Here is a 22,980-nt window from a genome sequence, read left to right on the forward strand (position 1 = left end):
ACCTATTAGAGCATCATTACACGAGGGACCCAAATTAAGTCCTTAGCATTATTATTGATTACTTTAGGGTTTAAAGACAAAGTTAAGGACTTTTGAATTTTTGTTGATTATTGGTAAGGACTTTTATGACTCCTTAGAAAATTTTGATTGTTTATTTTAATAACTAAAATAAATGTAAAAGATAAGTTTTATATAAAACATATAACATTAAACATTGAAAACATAAAAGAAAATTACGAAGATGAAAATAAAAATTACAAAGTTGAATTAAAAAAAATTCAGAAACATGATAAACATTTTATTACATTAATAGAAACTTAAAAATTACATATTATTTTGAAGATGTCCAAATTTAGTCCATATATGTTCAATCAAATCATTTTTTAATTGTTGATGAACTTGTCTATCCCGGACTCTTGTTCGTCGTTGAAGCGTATTACCGAGATTTGTAGGCATTTCGACAGAATATGTGAGGTCCTCATTTTGTCCATGTTGAAATTCTAAAAAGTCATACTGAGTGTATGAATCTCTTTCATCTTCGACAATCATATTATGAATTATGATACATGCTCTCATAATATTTGCTATTTTGCGTTTATCCCATAAACTGGATGGATTTTTAACCACGGCGAATCTAGCTTGCAAGACTCCAAAAGCACGCTCGACATCTTTTCGGACTGATTTTTGGGTTGTAGCAAATAACGATTTTTTTGGTCCTTGTGGTAGTGAGATAGATTGAATAAAAGTCGTCAATTTCGGATAAATACCATCTGTGAGATAGTAACCGAAATGGTAGTTTGTTCCGTTGACAGAGAAGTTGACTTCCGGGGCAACACTGTTAATAATGTCATCGAAAACATTGGATCGATCAAGAATATTTAGATCATTCATAGTACTTGGAGCTCCAAAAAATGCGTGTCATATCCAGAGGTCAGATGAAGCTACCGCCTCCAAGACAATTGTTGGTTTGTCGGTTCCTCGTGAATACATTTCTTTCCAAGAGGTAGGACAATTCTTCCACTCCCAATGCATGCAATCGATGCTTCCAACCATTCCGGGAAATCCACGGTGTTCTCCAATATTGAGTAGTCTTTCAAGATCAGCTGTCGTGGGGCGTCGCCAAACAAGTTGATTATTGCAGCGGAAAACTCATGCAAACATTTTCGAGCTGTTGTTTCACCAAGTCTTACATATTCGTCGACAGTATCAGCCCCACCACCATATGCCAATTGACGAATTGATGCGGTGCATTTTTGGAGCGGTGAAAGACCGGACCGTCCGGTAGCGTCTTGTGTTGGTTGAAAATACGCTACTTCCGTAGAGAGACGATGCACAATACTCAAGAACAAAGCCTTATTCATTCGAAACCGGCGGCGGAATAAATTGTGAGGATATGTAGGATTATCACAAAAATAATCATTCCAGAGTTGATCATGACCTTCTTCTCGGTTTCGCTCGATAAAAATACGTGGTTTCCGCTGTTTTGGTTCTGGAATTGAATTTTTGAATAAATCATCAAATATGTCGTCGTCATCATCATCATCATCTTTGTGGTAATGATAATGGGAAGATGATGCCATTGAAAATTTAAAAAAGAGAGAAAAAAATTCGAAAGAGGGAAAAGTATTCGAAAGAGAAGAGAAGAGGGGTGATTCGCATATTTTAAAGAGGAGACCATATCATATTTATACACAAGGAGTGCATCTTGTTGTTCTTCTGACCCCATGACAAGCAAACCTCTCGTGAACACTAGAAAATTTGAACATTACAAGATCTTGTGACTTTGTAGTACATCATGTGAAAGAAACAACCAAAAAATGCTTGTCACTTTAATGCTTGTGACTTTGTAGTACAACATGTGAAGGATACAAACACAACTCTGTTTTGGCTCATGTGAAGACTTGATTCATTTGGTAAGTTCATGGACTTGATTCAAGAGTTGATTCATTTGGTATTAACCTGCTTGGCTCATGTCAAGACTAGATTCATTTGGTAATCGAAACAAATACATGGAGAAACAAGTCCGTGACATTACATAACCATACAACACAAGTCCATGGTAATTGAAACAAATACAAAGACATAACCATAAACATGTTTGTAGCTTGGTTCACAAGTTTTACGGTTTACATATAACACAAATACTCTCACCTCACGTTTACATAATCATAACCAACACTCCTACTAATAAGACTAAAACCAGAACCATTACACCTACTAGCAACTCAAACCCATTCATACTCTGTGTTTTCTCCTTAGCCATATCACACACCATCTTCTCTAGCCTAATGAGTTTCTGCTCAGTCTCATCGTCTCTGAAAAGGGAAAGAGTTTCGACCTTTTCATCTAACACAAAAACGTGTCTATCTCTGGCTCTCATCTCCTCCATCACTGCCACATCCCACCACTTCCAAACATGACATTCACCATCATCTACATTCTCGCAGGTATAATATCGTCTACCTGTGGTGATCACATGCAACATTACTCAAAAGCAAGACCATGTTTATTACTCAAACGCAAGCAAGACCATGTTTATTACTCAAACGCAAGCAACATTACTCAAAAGCAAGACCAAGATAGTTTTTATCACTCAAGGTTCAATAGCAAGTCTTCTTACATGGATGTTGGCTGCTGGTAGACGTTGCAAGCAGTGGCCGAGCACCACAGTAGCAAGTCTGGGGGAAGCCAAACTCCACCTCGGGTTGCGGAGGGTAGTTAACCGGTTCACAAGCACGCAAACTTAGCTCAGCTTGGTCACGGCGAATTAAATCAGATGTCTCGCTGAAGCCACTGTCAACAGAGTGTCCAAATAGGTCCTCTGACTCCGAAGCAAGGCTATAGCTGTAGTCAAGACCCATGGTTTACGTTACCTGCAAAAATAATCATTCTACATAAGCAAACTTAAATTTAAATTTAAAGTTTAAAACATAAGCAAACAGAGATTTTAAGTTTAAATTTAAACAGAAATTTAATCAAACAGATACATAATCATTCAACATAAGCAAACAGGGAATACATTCATCATAAGCAAACAAAAATTTATAACATTAATTTAAATCAGAAACTTAAAACAGGAAGTTAAAACATAAAATTAAAAGCAAACAGGATTCTCAGATTAAATTCTCAGAAATATTGGGCTAGAAGCTTGTTCTTGACAACTTCTCCAGTCTCGGTTAGTGATTCTTTCTTGGCAAGGAGAGTGTCTAGGATGGCGAGCTTCGACAGCTTCTCCTTCATCGCCAAGTCCTCCTTCTTCATTTCCCAAATGGTGGCATACTCTTCAACTGACTTCCCTTGAGCAGTGTTCCTTTTAGATTTAGCAGCCTTCACACCTTCTGGCCTAATCTCATGATCCTCAACAGTTGGGCTTGAAGTTTGGGAAACTGACTCACCATTTTTCCTCTTTGAATTACCACTGCCACTACCATTAATAGGGTTAAGGCTGAGCCATTTCTGTTCATACTTGAGGACACACCACGCATGCTCAAGATTGAACTTGACACCATGATCAGGGTAGAAGATTTCATGGGCCTTCTTGAGAACATCAGTGTCACTCTGACCACTACTATTCTGTCGCTCTGCTGCCGAAAATGCGGCACAGAACTTGTTAGTGAAGTCATTGATTATGTGCCACCTCTGCTTACAGTGGAGATGTCCTCTCTTTTCAACATCCTGTCTACCATGCGGACTGTCCGCATAATAAGCTCCTACTCGTTTCCAGAAGGTCGTCCATTTCTGTTCATTACCAACAACTGCGTCCTTGGAAGTGTTAAGCCATGCACTGATAAGAACTTCATCATCAGCTGGGTGCCACTTCTTTCTCTCCTTTGCGGACACTGATCGAGATGAAGGTGGAGGTGGAGGTGGAGGTGGAGGTGGAGCGTCACTCTGTTGCGAACTGAAAGGAGGGAACTCTGACTCTCCAAAGTTAATATTGGAATGAAAACTTTCATAAGGAAAGTTTTCATTCGGAACACTTCCTTGTTGACTGTTAAGCAGTCCAACATAACTAGAGGACTGAGTAGGAATATTTCTTAAATCCATACCGAGAAGGGATTGAAGAGAAGAGAAGAAGAATGATTATAGAAGCGATAAGTTAAGAAGATATATAATAGAATGAAGAAAAGAAGGGGTTTAATAGAAGCAAGTGTAGTGTAATAAGTATTAACCATAACCTATATAGGTCTTATCAGAAGTTATTACCCAACTATAAACCTAACAAGTTCAGAAAATTAAAAGGAGGTTCGGTTAGACAAGTATATCTTAATATGAAAACAGTTTTCTCGCATGAAAAATATAATAGAATGAGTTTCAAATCAGATACGCAGCAATGCCTAGCTTGCAAAATGGACCCGTTTAGAGTTTCAAAGCCATGAGTTACAATCGCAGAGAACCCTAATTTCCGATTCAATCCTCACAAACCCTAATTTCCGATTTTATTTACTCAAACAACAACCATTCAATCACAAACAACAATCATTCAGTCAATTAACAATACAATCGAATCTCACAACGAGGTACAGAGGAGTGAGCTTACCTTGTTTACAATCGATTCGATTGAGAGAAGGAGATCGCGATTCGGCGGATAGATCAGAGAAGTGAGGGAGAAGAGATGCGATACGCAGAGAGGTGGCGATTGTAACCGAGATCGGAGAACGCGGTGTCGAGGTCGGTGTCGTCTCCTGCAATCGTCGTCGCCAGAGAAGGAGAGAAGATAGGCGAAGAAAATGAAGTCGATACTTCACGCGTTGTAACTCTCCCGATTCGGTCTTCCTCTCGGGTTGCGACGCGTGTCCTTAAGGACGGGCATTAAACGTCTACTAATTAACAAACGATAGCTTCGTCTCTAACTCACTTTTGTTTTAAAAAATAATAATTAGAGGTTAAGGACAGTGTTAAGGACACTGATAATGTTGCTCTTAATAACACAATATTATGTCCAATATATATTCTTTTCATTTCAGTATAATTTCTATTGGGCATTTTGGATATTCAGATTGGTTTTGGTAAAAATCCATTGGTTCTACATATTCTGTTTAGAGGAATTTTTGGCCATTTAGAAATTAACAATATATTATTTGTCTTTCTTAGTTTTAAATCGGCTCACTTATAAATATTTTATATTTTATATTTTGATTTGGATATTTATCACCAGAAAGTTGAATATATATATATATATAAATATATATATATATATATATAAATAAAAATATCTGCAATACTGAATTATACTAATAATATTCAAAATTACTAAACATTTAATATCTGATGGGATAAAATAGTTATAATCGTGTTTGATCGGAATTAATTCTTGGATTGATTTTATTTCCGATTCTTGAATTTGAAATTTTTCACATGGCTGGTTAAAAATTATACATAACAGAAAATAATGGACAAGAAATATTTCTAAATTTTATTTATGAACTAAGAGAATAATATATTCTTCAACAAACATACAACATCGCATACAATATCATTCTTATAGGAGACATTAAACAAATTTTCTGAACTACAAAATTTTCATTTCCTAGAATCTTAAACTTAGTTCCAATTTAAGAAAAAAAAATGTAATTTTCATATTCGTTCAAACATTTTTTTTTGTTGAAATGTTAAATTTATATATCAACAAAAGAAAAAATGTTTACAGTACTGAAATTTTGAAATAACTATTGTAGTGCCATCATTTTAATTCTTTCCCAGCCATCTTTGCATAAGGAGGCTACTGAACTCAAGGTTTCTGCCTCGAATGGATGAGATTCTGTTCCGTATGGTTATGTCTAGCGATCGCACAAGCTGAGCCGGGGAGTTCCAAGAGTTGTTATGTTTCCGACCATTGCGTTCTCTCCACAGTGAGTAGATTGATCCTTGAAAAGCCAGCCGAAGCAGGCAGGAATCAACCTTATTACGACGAAGAGATAGCAGGGTGTTGATGGTAATACTCTAGTCGGGATTTGGCCGACGCAGAAGAGAACTTGTCAAGTCAGTCCAAACAGTATAGGAGTACGGGCATGCAAAGAATATGTGGTCTCGGGTTTCGTCTGGCTCGTCACATAGCCTGCAAACCTGAACCTCTCCCCACGCTCGAGTCTGGTCGCCTGTTGAAAGTCTATTACGCACGGCCAGCCACGCTATAAACGAGAACCGTGGTATTGCTTCCGAGTACCATATTATTTTCGTTCAAACATTAGGTGTGGTTGTAGTATTTTATTTGCTGGTCTAGAGGACAAACCACTCAAGCAATTAGACACATATTTTTAGAAAGTATATTTTTCTTTATTTTTCGTATTAAGAATTTTTGTTAGTATTTATATCTAAATATAATTTATAATTTTTTGTAATAATAATAGTTGTAAGCATTTTTACTCTTATTTATAGAACTTTTACTAACAGATATATTTAATATATTGCTAAATAATAATTATTTTAAAATGTGAAATTTTATATTATTAGTGGAATATTTATGATAACATTGAGTAATATTGATGTGTAATTAACTTGGTAAAATTATGTTTATCAATTATCAATATAGTGAATTAATTTAAATTCTGGTCAATCCATGATTCAATAACAACATGTTTTTAGATATGTCATAAGATCTTGAAGTTTCAAGACAAAGCAAAAGAATTTCAAAAGATGAGAGTAGGAAATGGTCACCTATGGAAAGGTTCCACAATGCTGTTTTTTCTCTAAAAAAGATAATTCATATTAGCATAGATATTCGGAACATGAAAGATATTTGAACTTGTTGGCATCGGTGATAATATAAAAACTTAAAAAAAAAAAAATTACTTAGGGCATCCAAAACTATGTTAGATCGGCACTGGCTTCATGGGAACCAAATGTATATGTTTTCATATGCTACGGATCTGCTTAATTAATAATCCGATTAAAACCTCAAGAATTGAAATTTAACAGAAAATAAAATAGTTTTGCAAATATCATGTCGGCATAAACAAGACTTAAAGGTTGGAACAGTTGAAGTGTGCCCCTTTTTATTAAACATAAATAGTAGAGCTGTTCTTGATTTGGTATCAAAATAATTAGTGGAGTATTTATGTTTTTTTTTTTGTAAACTGTCTTTTCTTTTCATTGTTGAGTATTTTTCAAACATACGTCTGTCACTCGTTGGAGAAGGTTGAGATATTCACCTTCTCCTCAATAATGGACTCAAACACGTATTGATGTTTCAACTTTAATCAATGTTTTCTTCCCTCTACATTATTCTTTAATATTTTCATTAACGATGGAATGCTGTTCACTTGTCAGCTTAGAAAGCGCTGCAAAATGAAAAAGTTAAAGGTTTGTATTAATCAAATAGAACTTATAAACTTCCATTTTGTCTCTACATTTTTAGAGTGCCTTTATATTAATGAATATTATATGGTTGAAAATCTTATTGCATAAAAGCTAGGATTACTATTATGATAGTGGCAGACAATGGATGGACCACACGAGTGTCGAGATAAATGCAAAGTTGGCAGCCACAAAGACCAGTAACATTCCACAAAGATTTTTCCAGTCAAAAATAAAACAGCAAAGGGTCAACTTTAAAGCCTTCACGCTGACCAATAATCTCTGACTTTTGTATTCTAAGCTCGTTTCAGACCATAGTATCCTGGGTTAATCACGGATCGAATACTACAAAAATTGTTTTAATATTTTTGTGGTTTTCATTGTATTCTACAGATATCTAATTTTTATTTGTTTTGATTCAAAAAAAATAGACGGATATTCAAAATTTTAGATATTCAGAAAATTTTACAGAGCGAATATTTACAGATATTTTATCTATTTTGTTCAATATAAGTAAAATCTAGAAAAAAACTATACAAGTTTGTTTTCAATAAATATCTTATACATAATATAAAATAAAAACGATTAGTAAAATAAATTTTGAAAATTAATTATTTTTTATAAAACATAAATTTTTTACAAAAATTATAACTTTTATAAAGATTTTATATTCATTTCTTAATTTAATACTTTTATAAGTAATTTTATAAACAAAACTAATAGAATTATATGTTAAATTAATAACGACATAAAATTATACATTTAAAATTCTATATTTAATTGTAAATATACATTTATTTTTGTATAAAGTTACATCGTAGCGGATATCCAACTCTATATTTTTAATATTTTTGATTTGTTTTTTTTTACGGATTTGTTTTTTTTTACGGATTTGATTTTTAATATTGTTTTGCTGCAAAAATTTATAGATATCCAAATTTCTGATCAAATCAGAACGAATAAAGAATCAAATCAAAATTAACGGCTAAAATATACCAGCTCAATATATGCGTTCCACATCAAAATGTAATGATAATTCATAACTTAAAACTCATGACTTATAATAGAATAAAAGTTGAATTTAAAGGGCAAAAATGATATTTATCGTTATCCTGGTATAATTTTGAACACATTTCTCTTTTGTAATTTTTGATTAAATTTGTCAGACTAGTTGATTTCAACTCATTCTTATTTTAGTTGTTATTTTCCAAAAGTAATTTTTATAGACCAATAAAACATACTACATCTGTTCCTAAAAAAACTATATTTAGAGAAAACTTTTGTTTCAAAAAAATACATATTTTATATTTTTAATGCAATTTTTGTCAACTAATAATGAGAAATTGTGAAGTTCAAGAACATAATACATCTGTTTCTAAATGAACTATATTTAAAAAAAACTTTTGTTTCAAAAAGATACATATTTTATATTTCCAATGTAATTTTTGTCAACTAATAATGAGAAATTGCGAAGTTCAAGAACATTAATTGTATTTTTTAAATTTTTATTGGTTTAAAAATATAAAAAATATAAAATTACAAAAAAACCTATGCATTTATAACTAAATATTAGTAATATGTTTTATCAAAAAAGTGTGAAAATTAGTCAACACATCAATAAAAATGATTAAGTATAGTTTTCTGTTGTTTGCTTAATTTGACAGCAAAGTCATAACTAAACATATCATAATTAGTTTTAGTAGTGTCAACTTTTTGTTAGTTGAAGGTCGATAAAAAACAACGACCTTGTTTCATCTCATTCGTATTTAATAGTATATTTTTTCATTTGACCGGAAGATTTATATGCTAATAGTCATTTTGACTTTGTATAAAGGTGTAATTCCAAATTTTCTAATGAAAACTGGGAATTTGGCTGCTGTCAAGTTTTTAATTTTAATTTTCTGGAAAGTGCATTCTTTACTGTCAAGCTCGATTTATAGTATTTTGACGATTTTCTATAGAATTAGTATATTTAACCTATTTCAGAAAACAATAAGATAAGAATTTTTCGTTAATATATGATTTTTAGTTTAGTCCACCTTACAACGAATCAAAATCTATAATGGAATAGTTCGAATGATTTGTTGGAGGCGGATTTACTACAATCCAAATTTGGTTCAAGAATCTGGTCCAATATTACTAAGATCTAACAAAACAATCGATTTTCGAAGACTGAAAGCCCCTTTCGAGTTGACGTGACCACGCCGAGCTGAGATGGTTAAAACCAAAATGTAAAAGAGATCAAGATATTTAAGATAACAAAAAAGCACTTGATATTCGTCGGAGATCACGTCATCGTTATAATCTACACCATCAACACCTATAAGAAAATACCACACAAAGGAGAAAAGGGGGCAGTTTATTGATATTGAACTTATAGTCAGATACTTTGTATCCTCTTGTTCTCGGATATCCTTCGGCTCCCATTAGATGCATCAATTTACATTATCAATAATGCATACATATCTCATCCTAAATCATCAATCAATTTAATTTTCTTGTATTACTTCTCATATATTTTATCATAATTATGTACTCTATTTTCTGAGTGAATATTGAGATCCATCGTTTGATACTAGAAAAAGAGAGATTCAATATAACTGTCTGAAAATTTTAACGTGAAATACATACCACAATAACTGGTGATCACATATCTAATCGGCTTTGACCAAAAAAAACATATCGAATCGGCAGGAGCACTAAACAATAACAATCCCTAAAACTGATTGCCATAACTCGACTAAACGGAAATCCAATCTTCAAGCAGCTATCCTTAGTCTACCAGCAGCTATCCACGTTTTAACCAACGGAGCTACCAGCAGCTATCCTTAGTCTACACATGAAATTCGAAAACATATATTATGAAAAGAGTGACAATGAGAAAATAACTTAGTCATTTTTACCACTTAAACGATATATGATGAAACTATGTGCTATAGTATCAAATTCATTCAGTTGAAAACATGAATTAAAATATCTAAGTTCAACATATAATCAAGAGTTACCAATGCCATTAAAAATAAAATATCATTGGATTTTTTTTAAATATCCAACGTTTTTAAGTTTTCAATAATCTTATTTGTGTTATACATCTTTTTGTATTATACATCGTAATCGTTGTTTATATTAACATTAAGAGACTATTTTTTAACAATTCAAAATAAAAGAAAGTGTGCATGCGCATTGCATGATACCAAGAAGAATAACATGATTAATACCATATATGCGTATCTACATCTAATCTATTAAAATAGAGTCTTACTTTTTATCTACTTAAAAATATTTTCATTTAAATTTGGTCATATCCAATTCTCACTATAAAATATATGACATTCATTATTATTAGATTAACATTACAAAATATCTTTTCCCTCTAACTAAAAAAATTCTGTCGACTACCCATAATACACTAACATCAAAATACGCTAACATAGTTATATTTGAACCTTCACCTTTATAAGTTCAAGCATGAATAAATTAGATTTGAATCTTTCAAAGTTCATTAATACAACTGTGTCTAATCCTTTACGGTATATTATAATTAATACAAACATTTACACAATATGTATATACACATTTCATTTGTTTTTTCCTCTCCTCATTGTCTCATGTTTGAATCTATGAAAGTTGGGTAAGTCCTCATTAGAAATGATCTGATATATAGACATTTGCTTCTTCTTCTCCATGACTTCTCTTCGTCATGAATAAAAAAAAATATTTTGGTTCCATGCAAAGAGAAATGAAAACAGATGCATAAACATTTATCATTCATGCATATTAGAAAAATACAGTGTTCTAAAATACGGTTGGTACACCCGTATATACGCTGTTCAGTAGTACACTGTAATGTTTTTTGGTAACAGCAGAATAAGGTATTTATACGGTATTTATACAGCGTTTAAATGACGAATCATTTTTTTTTCAAACTTAGATTCTAACAATCTTAACTAGAACAAACAATAAATTTTCTAACATTACGCTAACAAAATTTAAAAAAAAAAGTGATTTTTATTTCATCTTCTTATAGTTTTTAAAGCTCTAACAAGATTATCTAAAATAACCAAATCGCTTCCTAAAATATACTAACATAAAAAAAACAGAAACAATTACTTTAGAACCACGATGAATTTTAGATAACTAACTTAATATTGTTAGAATTACTATCAAGTATCAACCAAAGAATCTTTTGTAAATCAAACCTAGACAAACGATAATAACAAGAGGTCAACATTTATTAAACATCTACCATATCTCATAATATGTTATATAACAAATTTTAACTTTTATTGCGTTTAATATTTATAATTTTGAACTTATTTTCTAACAATATGATGAAGATTTAATTATTTTCATTTGCAAATCAGTTACTTTTTTGTCAACAAAATGATAAAAGCGTGATTTTAGTCAAGACTAAAATCAAGATTTTATCATTTTGTTGACAAAAAAGTAACTGATTTGCAAACCACCCAATGTAAATATATAAATTTATGTTTTTGAAAATATAGTAAGTTCATATGTATCCAACTAAACATTTTCAGACTAAACTGTAATAATAACTTTTTGCAAAGTAATTTTTTTTAAATTGTTTAATAAATATGATGTCCAACTACATACATAATGATAATTTTACATGATAAACTATGGTTAAAAAATCCATTTAAATAATATAATTTATTTATTTAGGGTCATACTTATATTTATTGATAAAATGTTGTCATTTAAATTTTGGATCTATGCACTTTTTCGTTAATGATAGATTAGATTGGATATTAAATATATAAATCTGAAAATTCTGTTACACTAATTCATTTTTCTTACCAATTATTTAGAAATCAACAAACATGACCGATATTTTTACCAAGTGACATTTAGTTTCGACATAAAAAATATCTATTTCTAAATATGACATATACAATACAATATAGTATACCTGAAATCATTTTATTATGTCTCTTTATATTGCTCACTGCTACGTAGACTAATTCGAACATTTTATTTATCAAGATTTTAATGTATGCGATGGTAAGTATAGCTGGTGCTATAGGGAATTGGTTTAACTAAGCCATTGTTTATTTTATACGCATAAATCAGTCTGTTGGTAGCATATAAGGTTAGATGCAGGTAACCAATATTAAATATTTCAAGCACGAAATGTTTAAATCATGTTTTTGACATAGATTTACTGGAACAAATTCATCCTAATATTCTAATAAAAACAAAATAATTACATTAAAAAGATTTACTAACAAAACAAATAAGTAAATGAACTACAAACTACATATTCTAGATTAAGATTTAATGAAACTGTAAAAAATTTCTAACACCATTTTATAAAAAATAATCCCGCGTTTTAACGCGGGTTAAAATTTAGTTGCAATCTATATTATAGTAGATGAGTTTTTGCTCACTCCTCAGCGCGCCACGTAAGCGTTTTGTGGGCCTCACTTTGAAAAAGTGTGAAAAAATGTCAAGTCCATGGCTCGAGCCCGGGTTATTGAGATATAAACACCAACATTTATACCACTAAGCTAAATGATACTTTGTACATTGATGGTCGAACCTCATATATATTTATGAAGGTCGGAAGCTCTTGCTTCTTCGGCTTCCTCTGAGGGTCGAGCCTACAAATGCGTTATGGGTTTCATTTTTAAATGAGTTTCATCACGTTATATGAAAAAAACTCAAGTTTGCAATAATTATAGTTTTCTTATATTGTAAATTGTTATCGTTTAACATGAGTTTGAGTTCTTTTCATCACAGTCTCAAACAAGTCTGAGTTACAGAGTTACGCCATGTGTCTGTTCAAAATCTATTTTTTCACCGTTGAACTCTTCATGTCCACATCTTAAATCGCTTGATCATAAATGTTCCTGATTTGTAACCCCTATATAAACCATATATATATGATTCTCATCTTTGATGAACTCAATCTGCATCTCCACAAAACTCACTGATTCCTCTTAGATTTAACCAACTTCTAGAAAATGTTTCTCTCTGCCTCTCCAATTCGTCAAACCGGCGTCCCGGCGTCCGTCACTCAACCTTCGAATCTTTCCGTCTTGGTCGTAGTAGTCAGAGCATAGCCTCTGGCTTCCTCGCTTCTGGGATTCCCTGAACTTCAAGAAAAACAGGGAGTTTGTGAGAATTACGGTTCTCTTCTTTGATGAAAAGGTAAGTTAATCTTCTATCTATAACACTTATTTAACATAATTGTTTAATTTATTTCCTGATTCTTTGTTGAATAATATTATTTGTAGATTCCGTGATTCATGGGTTTACTCCCGTCGGACGTGCTAATCATTACATGCCATCTTTGAAAGCTGGTTCCATTGTGAAAGTCGATCGTTTTGAGGTTTCTAGGTGCTCAAGCATGTACAAGATAACTGATCATCTATTTCTCATTCGTTTCATCTCACTAACCATTATTGATGAAGTCATCACGGGTGCTCCTGAGATCAATCTTCAGTCAAGATTAGACTGTTCGACAATCTCCAAGTGATTGCAAACACAAACCTAGAACTCCCAGGTATATTATCATATTGCATCTGGGTTTATATTATGTTTTGATATCATAACTGATATTTAAACTCACAGATGTGGTTGAGAAAATTCATTCTGTCCAGGGCTCTGGCCTCACCAAAGAAACAACTCGAGTCGTTATCCGTCTCCTCATTGATCCGTAAGAAACAGTCAACACATAATTTCCTTTATATTACTGTCTATATTGTTCTAACATCAATAATCAAAAATATTTCATACCTAGATTTGTGGTCATCTATTTATCTCTCTTACTTATCAATCTAATTTTACACAAATTTTTATTTTACTGTTTAAAAGAAACCACAATAACCCAAACAATCAAACACCAACAACTAGAATCCCAAAAAAGACAAATAATTAATGATCATCTCTCTTTTTGTCTAATCTTACAAATAAACTTCAAAACAAATATACCAAACCAATCAACTCAACTAAAACTCAACGACACATACATTGAGCCAGCTAAACAAATATAAACTACACAGCCAAAGATTTAACAATTTACAAACTTACTTTCACAGATGCTTACGAAAAAGACGAAGACGACAACCAAGATCAGTGAAATTACCTAAACAAAAAAAATAGAGTAAGTTACAAACCCTGATAAATACAACTAACAATGATTTTTGTTTACATATTACACATCAAATAAAAGAGAAACAAACACAGCCACACCAGGAGACACAAGAGACAATCCCAGCAAACACAAAGGCGGCAACAACATCTCCACCTGCTCACTCCTCTTGTCTTATAAAAATAGCTTACATGCTCAATGTCAACATGCCAACGCTATTGTCTTCTTATGAGAAATACATATATTCGTTTAAAACCCATTAAGACCCAAATACTAATTGTCACTCATTTTATAGTTATTTCTAAAAGTCTTCATATATTTGTTTTAAATGTCCGGTAAAAACAACAAGTTTAAAAGTAAAAAAAAACATATAACCAACATAATAAGAATAAAAAAAATTATTACTTAATACAAACAACTTACACAACTAAACTGGAGAAAAATATTCAGAAACAAAAGGTATTCTCAACAACCTTAATATAATTTATGTAATCTCAACAGTAAAAATAATAAATTAAAAAAAACAAACAAACAATAAGTCTCAGTGATACAGCAAGCAACACCAAGAACTATATCAATCACATTACTAACACAGTTTAGTCCTTCATGAGTGAAGAACAATGCATACACAGTACATCATCACAACTCTAACCCTATAACAATAAAAAACTTAAAAACAATGATCAACCCAAAACGCAAAATTCACAGCTACAATAACCCTAAAAAATATTGAGATGAAACAAGAAATATGTCTATAATTCCGCGCTTGCGCGGAGGCAATGCCCCTAGTTAATAATTAGTTGTTGAGTTTTCTTCATTTTGCTTACGAGAAAAACATATATTTTTGGGATAATAATTTATAGGCAAAGTGTTTAAGTTATCATGGAAATTTCTTGGGTAAGAATTATTATTATAATTTTGTGGAAAATTAATATTAATTTCTAACCTTTTTCTTTTCATTTTTTTTGTCATTCTGATGACCAACGCTACGAAAATATTCAATTGACTGCGTAGAGAGATAATAAAATTAAACTTCTTTTAAAAGGAGAACATGCAGGAAAATGCCTGATTCACTAGTAAGACCAAACACGCCAAATTTGACATATGTTTAAATCACATTTAGCATATGCTTTGTAAAGGCGGTGATTGGTTGAGCTTTATCTCCATACTTTAAATTTATTTATTTTTAAATCACTAAATTTTACCAATCTTGTAGCTTTACTTTTAAAAATTAAAATCTACATCAAATTTTTATTTAGTTTTACCAATCATGCTTTAACTTTATTTTTAAAGCTACAACAAAAAAAATAAAGCAAAAGTTTTTCTTATATATTTTAGGCAAAAATCCTACATCTTCTTTTTATAAGCTGTAAAATCTGTAAATGAAAAAAAAATATCTATAATATCAAATAAATTATATAATCATAATAAAAACTTTTATAAATATTTTAATTTTGAATTTGAGTGTTTTTAAATTATTAAGATATTTAAATAATATAAATATTATTTACATATCACATTTTAAATTACAATAAATTTTGATAATTTATTAAAAAAAATATTAATATTAATTATTTTAATTGATATAAAATAATAATTTTATATATACAACACATATTTCATATATTTTATTTTAAAATATCTACAGCATACAGCTTACAGCTACAACAAATTTAACTACAGCAAAAGTCTCTGCAAAAAAAGTTTACAGTAACAACTTTACAGCTACAACCGATTTATCTACAGCTAAACATCTACAGCTAAATTTTTAAAGCCAGAGTCGAGCCAATCATAATTTAGCAAATCTTAATATGTCGTCAAACTAGTAAATATTCAATATCTCAAAAGAAAAAACTTCAAGGGTTTTCAAAAGATTATAGGTAACTTCAAAGTCATTCATATCGTTCAACATTTTCCTTGTACATATCAAACCAAAAATGCCATATATCAAACCAAACTGCCACGTTGCTGCCCATGCAAATATTGATGGATAAGCGCAATTGAATAGAAAATGAGCTTTGTATGAATACTTTTCAATAAATAGATATTGTTTTGTAATAAATTACGAAACATCATATTTACATTGACTGAACTTTCTCTAACACATGAACTTAAAAAATGTAAGATATTTTCCAACACGTGTGCTATTACTCGGGTGGTCAGGTTCCACCGCGTGCAAACACACACAGAAACAAACAATCTATCATGGTGTGCTTAGAGTTTTCCACTCAATGGTTCATGTGAACTCTAATCCACTAGTATGGTTAACCAGTTTCTAAAATTAATTTAGTTATTTGTTGTAAAAAACATTCACTAACTTTTCCGGTTTGTTTCAATATTTGTTTTCATACACAAAAAAAAACAGGAAGAAAAAAGAATCATTCTCGTTTTCATATACAAAATACGCTCTCATGATAGCCTCCTAAAAACCGAAAACATGAAATCAAATATGCTCAGCAATTCTTGGAAAGCTGCAAAAATGAGAAACATGGATATAAAAGATTAGTCCGAATTCTTACATTGGCAGTTACAACAGGCAAGTGCCCAACTCAACATTGTGTCTTGTTAGCACTACTTTGCGTTCATTGGCCCATACGAGGCGATAAGAGAGATCAAGATGTTGAACAAGCTGCTTTAGCCTCTCTGCGTGGCTTATGTTCTTTGAGGTTTCCTGTTCGAATCACACCCGAGAAGAAATAAATATCAGTGATTGTTGAGTTCTGACAATGATATGAACGGTGAATTTTACCTGAAGAGGAACCTCTTCATCATGGCTTGTGATACTTGAGATCACACTTGTGCGAGAAGAGTTAGAGGAGAACCCATCCCATGGATGCATGAATATCAGTTTTGTGCATTGGACAGGTGTGAGGCTTCGACTAAGTTTCTCCCACCAAACCGATCCTAGTGACCACCATCTGATCATCAAACCGTTTTCCGAAAACGCAACCAATCCCTACAATTCAAAGAGGTTTTTTTTATCCTTAGTGTTCCCAACATTCTACATCAGTCTAAAAAGTTGCAATTTTCTTTGAATATTTTATACCTCTCCATCAGGTGAAAAGCTGAGAGCTGAGATAGCTGTCGTTACCGCAGATTCCGAAGCTCCTCTAAGCAAGTTTGGAAGACCCGGAGGTCCACTCGCATCTAAAACCCTTATTTTTGTCATACTGCAATGGGAACCACACAAAAATAACTAAGAAAACGAGAGAAAGGCAGTGGGACGAGATATAAAAAGCCTTTTAAAGTTTTGTACCTTTGCATGTCATATATGCGGATGCTCGCACCGTTGATCTCCGTGATAGCATCACCAATTGCTAACCTTGTTGATGAATCGTTTAGGATTACCATCGGAAACACACGCACAACTTCTCTCAGCGTAGCCATTGAGGTTTGCAGGCAAGTTTTGCGCATAACAGTGTTGCTTGGGTCCATCGTTTGAAGAACAAAATTAACTACCTGCAAGCTTTTCCCAACTGTTATTCAAATCTCTCCACAGACACACATTTGAATGTAAAAGGAGATGCTACAAACCTTTTCAAGATGCAGCACCAGATTTCTGGGAGAAGCACGGATTATTCTGATGAGAGTTCTGAGAGATACTACATGAACAGGAGAGTCAGAAGCTGTGGACCATATTTGGCTCTCTATCATGCTTAGAAACCCAGTGACATCTGCTATGGCTAAACTCGGAAGAAGAACCTCGACCAGAGTCTCCTTTATAGTCGATGATAGTACAGCTTGATGTGCTCTGGCCGAGGAACTGACACACTCTATCTGGAAAAATATGTCTGAAACTATCCGAGGGATGTCAGGTCCAATCAACAGCTTCCATGTAGTTTCCATTCCTTCCGAGAGAAGCTCTGCAGCAGTAGAGCTGTATTTCTCACTCATGGCCATAACCAGGTTCAACAGCTTGTGGACGACCAGCATGGCTAGACCAGGTTTTACAAGGCTTGGATACCATATTGATAAGGCAGCCGCCACAATGATGTGAGCCGCCATCGCGTCCTGACTTGTTCCCCCAACGCAAGAAATCCAGTCTTGCATTTCAAAAGATTCAAGCCAGGAGAGTAGTTCTGACTCCTCAGCCTGAGAAAGCCGTTGAGCTTCATGGATTTGCTCAGATTCCAGACCGTTTGTGGGACGTTCTTCTTCTGAGCTGAGAGCTTCAGGTTCATGCAGACAGATTTCAGAGAGCGATCTCACCAGTTTTGCATGTTCTGATGCGAAATCACTGCATAGTGGAAGAGGTATTGCAAAAGAAGCAGTGTGGTGGAATATAGAGCGAGCAGCCATACGGACTTGTTCGCTTCTTTCTTGCCAGAAGGTCACTAAAAGCTACAATAAAAACAAAAGGACAACAGGTATATTTAAATAGAAAACAAGGTCATCTCCAATCACATACTATATGGTGGAAATAGCCGAAGAAACTCACCTGGAGTAATGGTGGCTTCACATCGGGATATTTCTCTGCCAGATTCCGTGTGTAGAATGCTGCCAAGGTGCTGTAATAGACAAAACAGAATATAGTTTTGACATGCGAGAGTGAAACATGAAGGTGAAAACCTTTTGCAAGAAGAGAACTGATTAAAAAACCACATGCAGTACCTGCTAGCTGTGGCAGTGGAGTGTGACAGGCTGATCATGCACTGAGATAGCGACACCATCATCACTGACCTCAACGCAGAGAACTCCGAGGATGACTTCCAGAGCTGGAATGTTCGATGAAATCTTAGAATTAGTAGGATATTGCTGAAATCTGAGCGGTTGTGACATCAATAGAAGTCACTAAGAATACCTCAAGTGTTGCATTCAAACCCGGGAATGCTAATGTCAGTGACCCTTTGTCCCCCTGCAAACCAGAGGCTACAATGAAACTCTCTGGTCTTTTTAGCTCTAGATGTGTTGTTAGCGTTTGATCGAGTTCAGTATCTATACCCCACATATGTAGAAAGGACAAACTAAATCGAGTTAGATATTCCCCAATTGCCTTGTCCATTGGAGAAATTTCTGCAGAGTTATCTACAGTCTCCTGGACAGGAGACTGGTTGTTTGAAGTCTTCTGTTGAGCAGTCGGATTACCACTACTCTCCCCTAGCATCTTATGCATATAAGTGTCTTCATGTGCTTGGCAATAAACTGCTAAAGACGAGAGATCGAAAATAAGCGTAGAGATTCCAGGGAACGGGCAAGCGCATTTGATGGGTGGGTATCTGATGGTTTGAGAAAGAGAGGAAGCACTAGAACTCTCTTCTCTAGTCGTTTCCTGTGAAGCACTTGGCTTAGATGTTGATAAAGAGGCTGTTCTCTCGTAGTTCTTTAAATAAAATGGTTTCTTCTCCTCGTCTGCTGGGAAAAGCAAAGAGGAAACTGATGTATTTCCATTTAAGACTGATCCGGAATAAGATTTCTCACTAATGCCTGCACAAAAATGATCAAACATAGAATGTGACGCTGCCCCACGGAGGACACGTTCTCGAGCACCTGTCTTTACATCCCAAATGTATAAAACGTCAATAGGATCTGATTTCCTAGAAAGGGAGCGGAACAGACATGCAATGTAGCCCCTTGTACCATCCCAAACGACTTTTTCAGGATAGTTTGGGTGCCCGGGAAACATCCTTTCGACCCGCAAAGTCTCAAGAGAAGAGAGAACAACACATGAATCATCCCCAACAGAAAGAAAGCAATCACTCCATGGGTGTTCTGTCCGAGCGGGTGCAAGAATGATTTGGCGCACTGGAGCAACATGGTGGTGCATGATCATGACTACATTGCCGCTTTCGAGATCCCAGATGCGGATGGTGCAGTCCATACTTCCTGATATCAAAACATGGGAAGGACTACGTCCGTTTGCAGCCCCAAGCATTCGGTGTGCTGCTAAGCACAGAACAGGTCCTGTATGTCCCAAGAGATGCTGTTTAGATACCAGTGGATCAGTGTCTGATCTCGGGCTTGAAGCAGGTGAATCAAGTCCTTGAAGAAAATCAAACTTTGCAATTTCTATTTCACCGCTAAAGAAACCATGGACAACAGCATAAGGGACATACATATTTTCAGAAATAACCATGGACGATGACACGCACTGCCCACTGTCACTAACAGAGCTTCCTAAATCATTTTCGGTAGAGCCTTTAAGATCTACACACGAACTCGAAATCCAATCATCAAAATACGATCCTTCTCCAAGCATTTTGCAGTGCAGCTGAAGAAGCTCTTTTTCATCACCATTTCCTAGGCTTAGTGACCAAACAGTTATATGAGGCCTCCACTGAAAAGGTTGTTCAGTAACACAACAGCTAGACTCCACGCGAAGAAGAGACTGCCTCAACTGCACAAAACAAAACGATGATTTCTCTGAATGCTGAACAGAAGCAGTAACAACCTCACCACGTTTCTTATATGTAAATTCTCCATCTATATACGACATATCAAACAACACAGCAGAACCACTATCATGCAACAGCGCAAAAGTTTCAGAAACTATATCATTTTCATCGCCTTGGGTTGCCGATGTACTAGAGTATAGCCACATTGCTTCTTTGAAATTAAAATCCGAACAAGGCGAGTCGTCAACAAAAGATATCTCTCCTATTGCCTCCCCGCGATTCAACAACCAAAAGACACCTCTATTCTTTGAAAAAAGAGCAACAAGATTCCCTCGGGTAATTACAGATATAGCTATTTCCCCTTCATTCAACCAGTTTCTCATGGAGCTTTTGCTCGATTCAGATACATCTTCACCCTTGTCAACGTTATCTGACACTGGAACCACTTGCAGTCTACCAGATGAATCTGCCATGAGCAACGACTCCTGCTCCTCCAACTGAACCACACCCATGAACTTCAAATGCCCAATAGATAAATTCCCATGGAAAACAGTATGAACAATAGTAAGAGTATAAGTATCCACAACAACTACAGTGCATCTTGACGGTTTTCTGTTCTGAGCATCAGTATCTGACAAAGACTCAGCCCCATCAACAGTATCTAAGGAATGGCTCTCGATATATGAACACCCAACACAGACATATCTAGGTTCTGACGGCAAAGTGCACAAAATAGACGGGCTTCCAACCCAAGGAGGTAGCTTTCTTCGTCGTCTACAATGGCCACTACTCCTGCTCCATACGCAGAGCACACCATCAGTACAAGCACTGATCAATGCACTACAGTTAACAAATGGATCCTCTTTAACAGAATCATCTGCTGTAACTCCATTCTCTGAAACAGTGGTAGGGTCACAAACAGCGAGATCTGCTATAGGTGCAGAATGGCCACACAGCATAGCAATCGGCTTAACCTCCTGATGGATAACAAACAATAAGATTATAAATTTATCATTATGAATGCTGGAATCAGGGAATCAGTTAAACCGAACGATTGAGTTACCGAGTTGAACTCGGAGGAAGAGATGCTCCACCAGATGATGGATCCATCGGATCCGCCGGTGTACAGAGTCGGAGGATTGGTCAGAGCGGCTGTGGCGGTGACTCGATGGGATGGTGGCGCTCGAGACCATAAGCACGCGACGGATCGGCACTTCATCGGGACGAATCACGCGATGCGAGCACCAATTGATTCAGGAAGAGGACGACGAGGTGTTGACGACGTTTTCTAACGGCTGGGGCTTATTAGCGATCAGCCGATCAGTCAGGCACCACTAACGTGACGGAGCTAAATGTCAACGGCAGAATAACCGCCGTTATGTAGGAGCTCAAACCTTTTTTCCTTCAGATGATCAGAAGTTTAAAGGCATGGTTGGTTTCTTCATCACATTGTCTTAACCAAAATCTGAAAGAATATAAATAACATATTTTACTCTTTCTGTAATATACAAACTAGGAATTTTGATCAACATTTTTATTAAATTTTTCTATATTTTGTTAGGTTCATAATTAGCTAACTTTATCATTAAACCAAGACGTAATTAGCGACCAGATGGTTCGGTTTACCGGTTAGACAAGAGGGTTGGATCTGAAATTGTTGGTTTACTATTACCTAGCAGTCTTCAAATAAAAACTGACGAAACTTATTTTCTATTCTTTCTAGTGTCCGGTGACAGCCTGACAGACACTTCTTACAAATTTCTTACTACCTAGTGAAACTATAATATTTATATAACAATGTGACAATAAAACTGACAATTTATCAAATACTTTTACACAAGTAGATCAATCAATATAGAGGAGCCACTAGGTAATTTCAAGATTTGGTTGATAGAGGTTTTCCTTTTATTATAAACACAAACTAGGATCGAATCCGCGCACCAGTGCGGGTGTTATATTGATTTGCAATGATATAACATCTGTAGTTGTTTATGTTTTGTATCAGTATGTTTCAATTTGCTTAAACGGTTTCGTTCACGTGTTTCTATAAGGTTGATTCATTCGAATTTTGTATTGTTGTTTCATATATTATAAGATAGAAACATAACTTTTAGGCCTAGACATTTCGGGTATCGGTTCGGTTCGGTTCGGGTATTTCGGGTTTTGGGTAGTTCGGATAGGGGGTTAGAGTATCCATTTAGTACTTGATCTATTTCTGCTTCGGTTCGGTTCGGATAA

At 34.3% G+C, this 22,980-nt stretch overlaps 2 protein-coding genes across 2 annotated transcripts; both read right to left on the bottom strand.

The window, feature by feature from the left end:
• Nucleotides 1-3,126: 3,126 nt before the first annotated feature.
• Nucleotides 3,127-4,047, bottom strand: LOC106447843 (glutathione S-transferase T3-like). Its single transcript, XM_013889801.1, has one exon. The coding sequence runs from the start codon at nt 4,045-4,047 to the stop codon at nt 3,127-3,129; it is 921 nt and encodes a 306-aa protein (XP_013745255.1).
• A 12,723-nt stretch (nt 4,048-16,770) lies between these two features.
• On the bottom strand, nt 16,771-22,218 carry BNAC09G24060D. Its single transcript, XM_013886693.3, has 9 exons — nt 21,806-22,218; nt 19,212-21,719; nt 19,022-19,125; nt 18,849-18,918; nt 17,945-18,751; nt 17,667-17,869; nt 17,457-17,580; nt 17,160-17,366; nt 16,771-17,081 (listed from the first exon to the last, which is right to left on the bottom strand). Exons 1-9 carry the CDS (start codon nt 21,959-21,961, stop codon nt 16,938-16,940), a joined length of 4,323 nt encoding a protein of 1,440 aa, XP_013742147.1. The 5' UTR covers nt 21,962-22,218; the 3' UTR covers nt 16,771-16,937.
• Between the last annotated feature and the right edge of the window lie 762 nt (nt 22,219-22,980).

This window comes from Brassica napus, chromosome C9, assembly GCF_020379485.1.
Source record: "Brassica napus cultivar Da-Ae chromosome C9, Da-Ae, whole genome shotgun sequence".
Taxonomy (NCBI): Eukaryota; Viridiplantae; Streptophyta; class Magnoliopsida; order Brassicales; family Brassicaceae; genus Brassica; species Brassica napus.

What these genes read in the sequence shown, in the direction of transcription:
- LOC106447843 (XM_013889801.1), bottom strand. Translation starts at nt 4,047, where the DNA reads ATGGATTTAAGAAATATTCCTACTCAGTCCTCTAGTTATGTTGGACTG.
- BNAC09G24060D (XM_013886693.3), bottom strand. Translation starts at nt 21,961, where the DNA reads ATGAAGTGCCGATCCGTCGCGTGCTTATGGTCTCGAGCGCCACCATCC. An exon ending in TGAAGCCACCATTACTCCAG is followed by an intron (nt 18,752 to 18,848) that starts GTGAGTTTCTTC and finishes TTTTTATTGTAG; the next exon opens with CTTTTAGTGACCTTCTGGCA. An exon ending in GCTTTTCACCTGATGGAGAG is followed by an intron (nt 17,367 to 17,456) that starts GTATAAAATATT and finishes TTTGAATTGTAG; the next exon opens with GGATTGGTTGCGTTTTCGGA.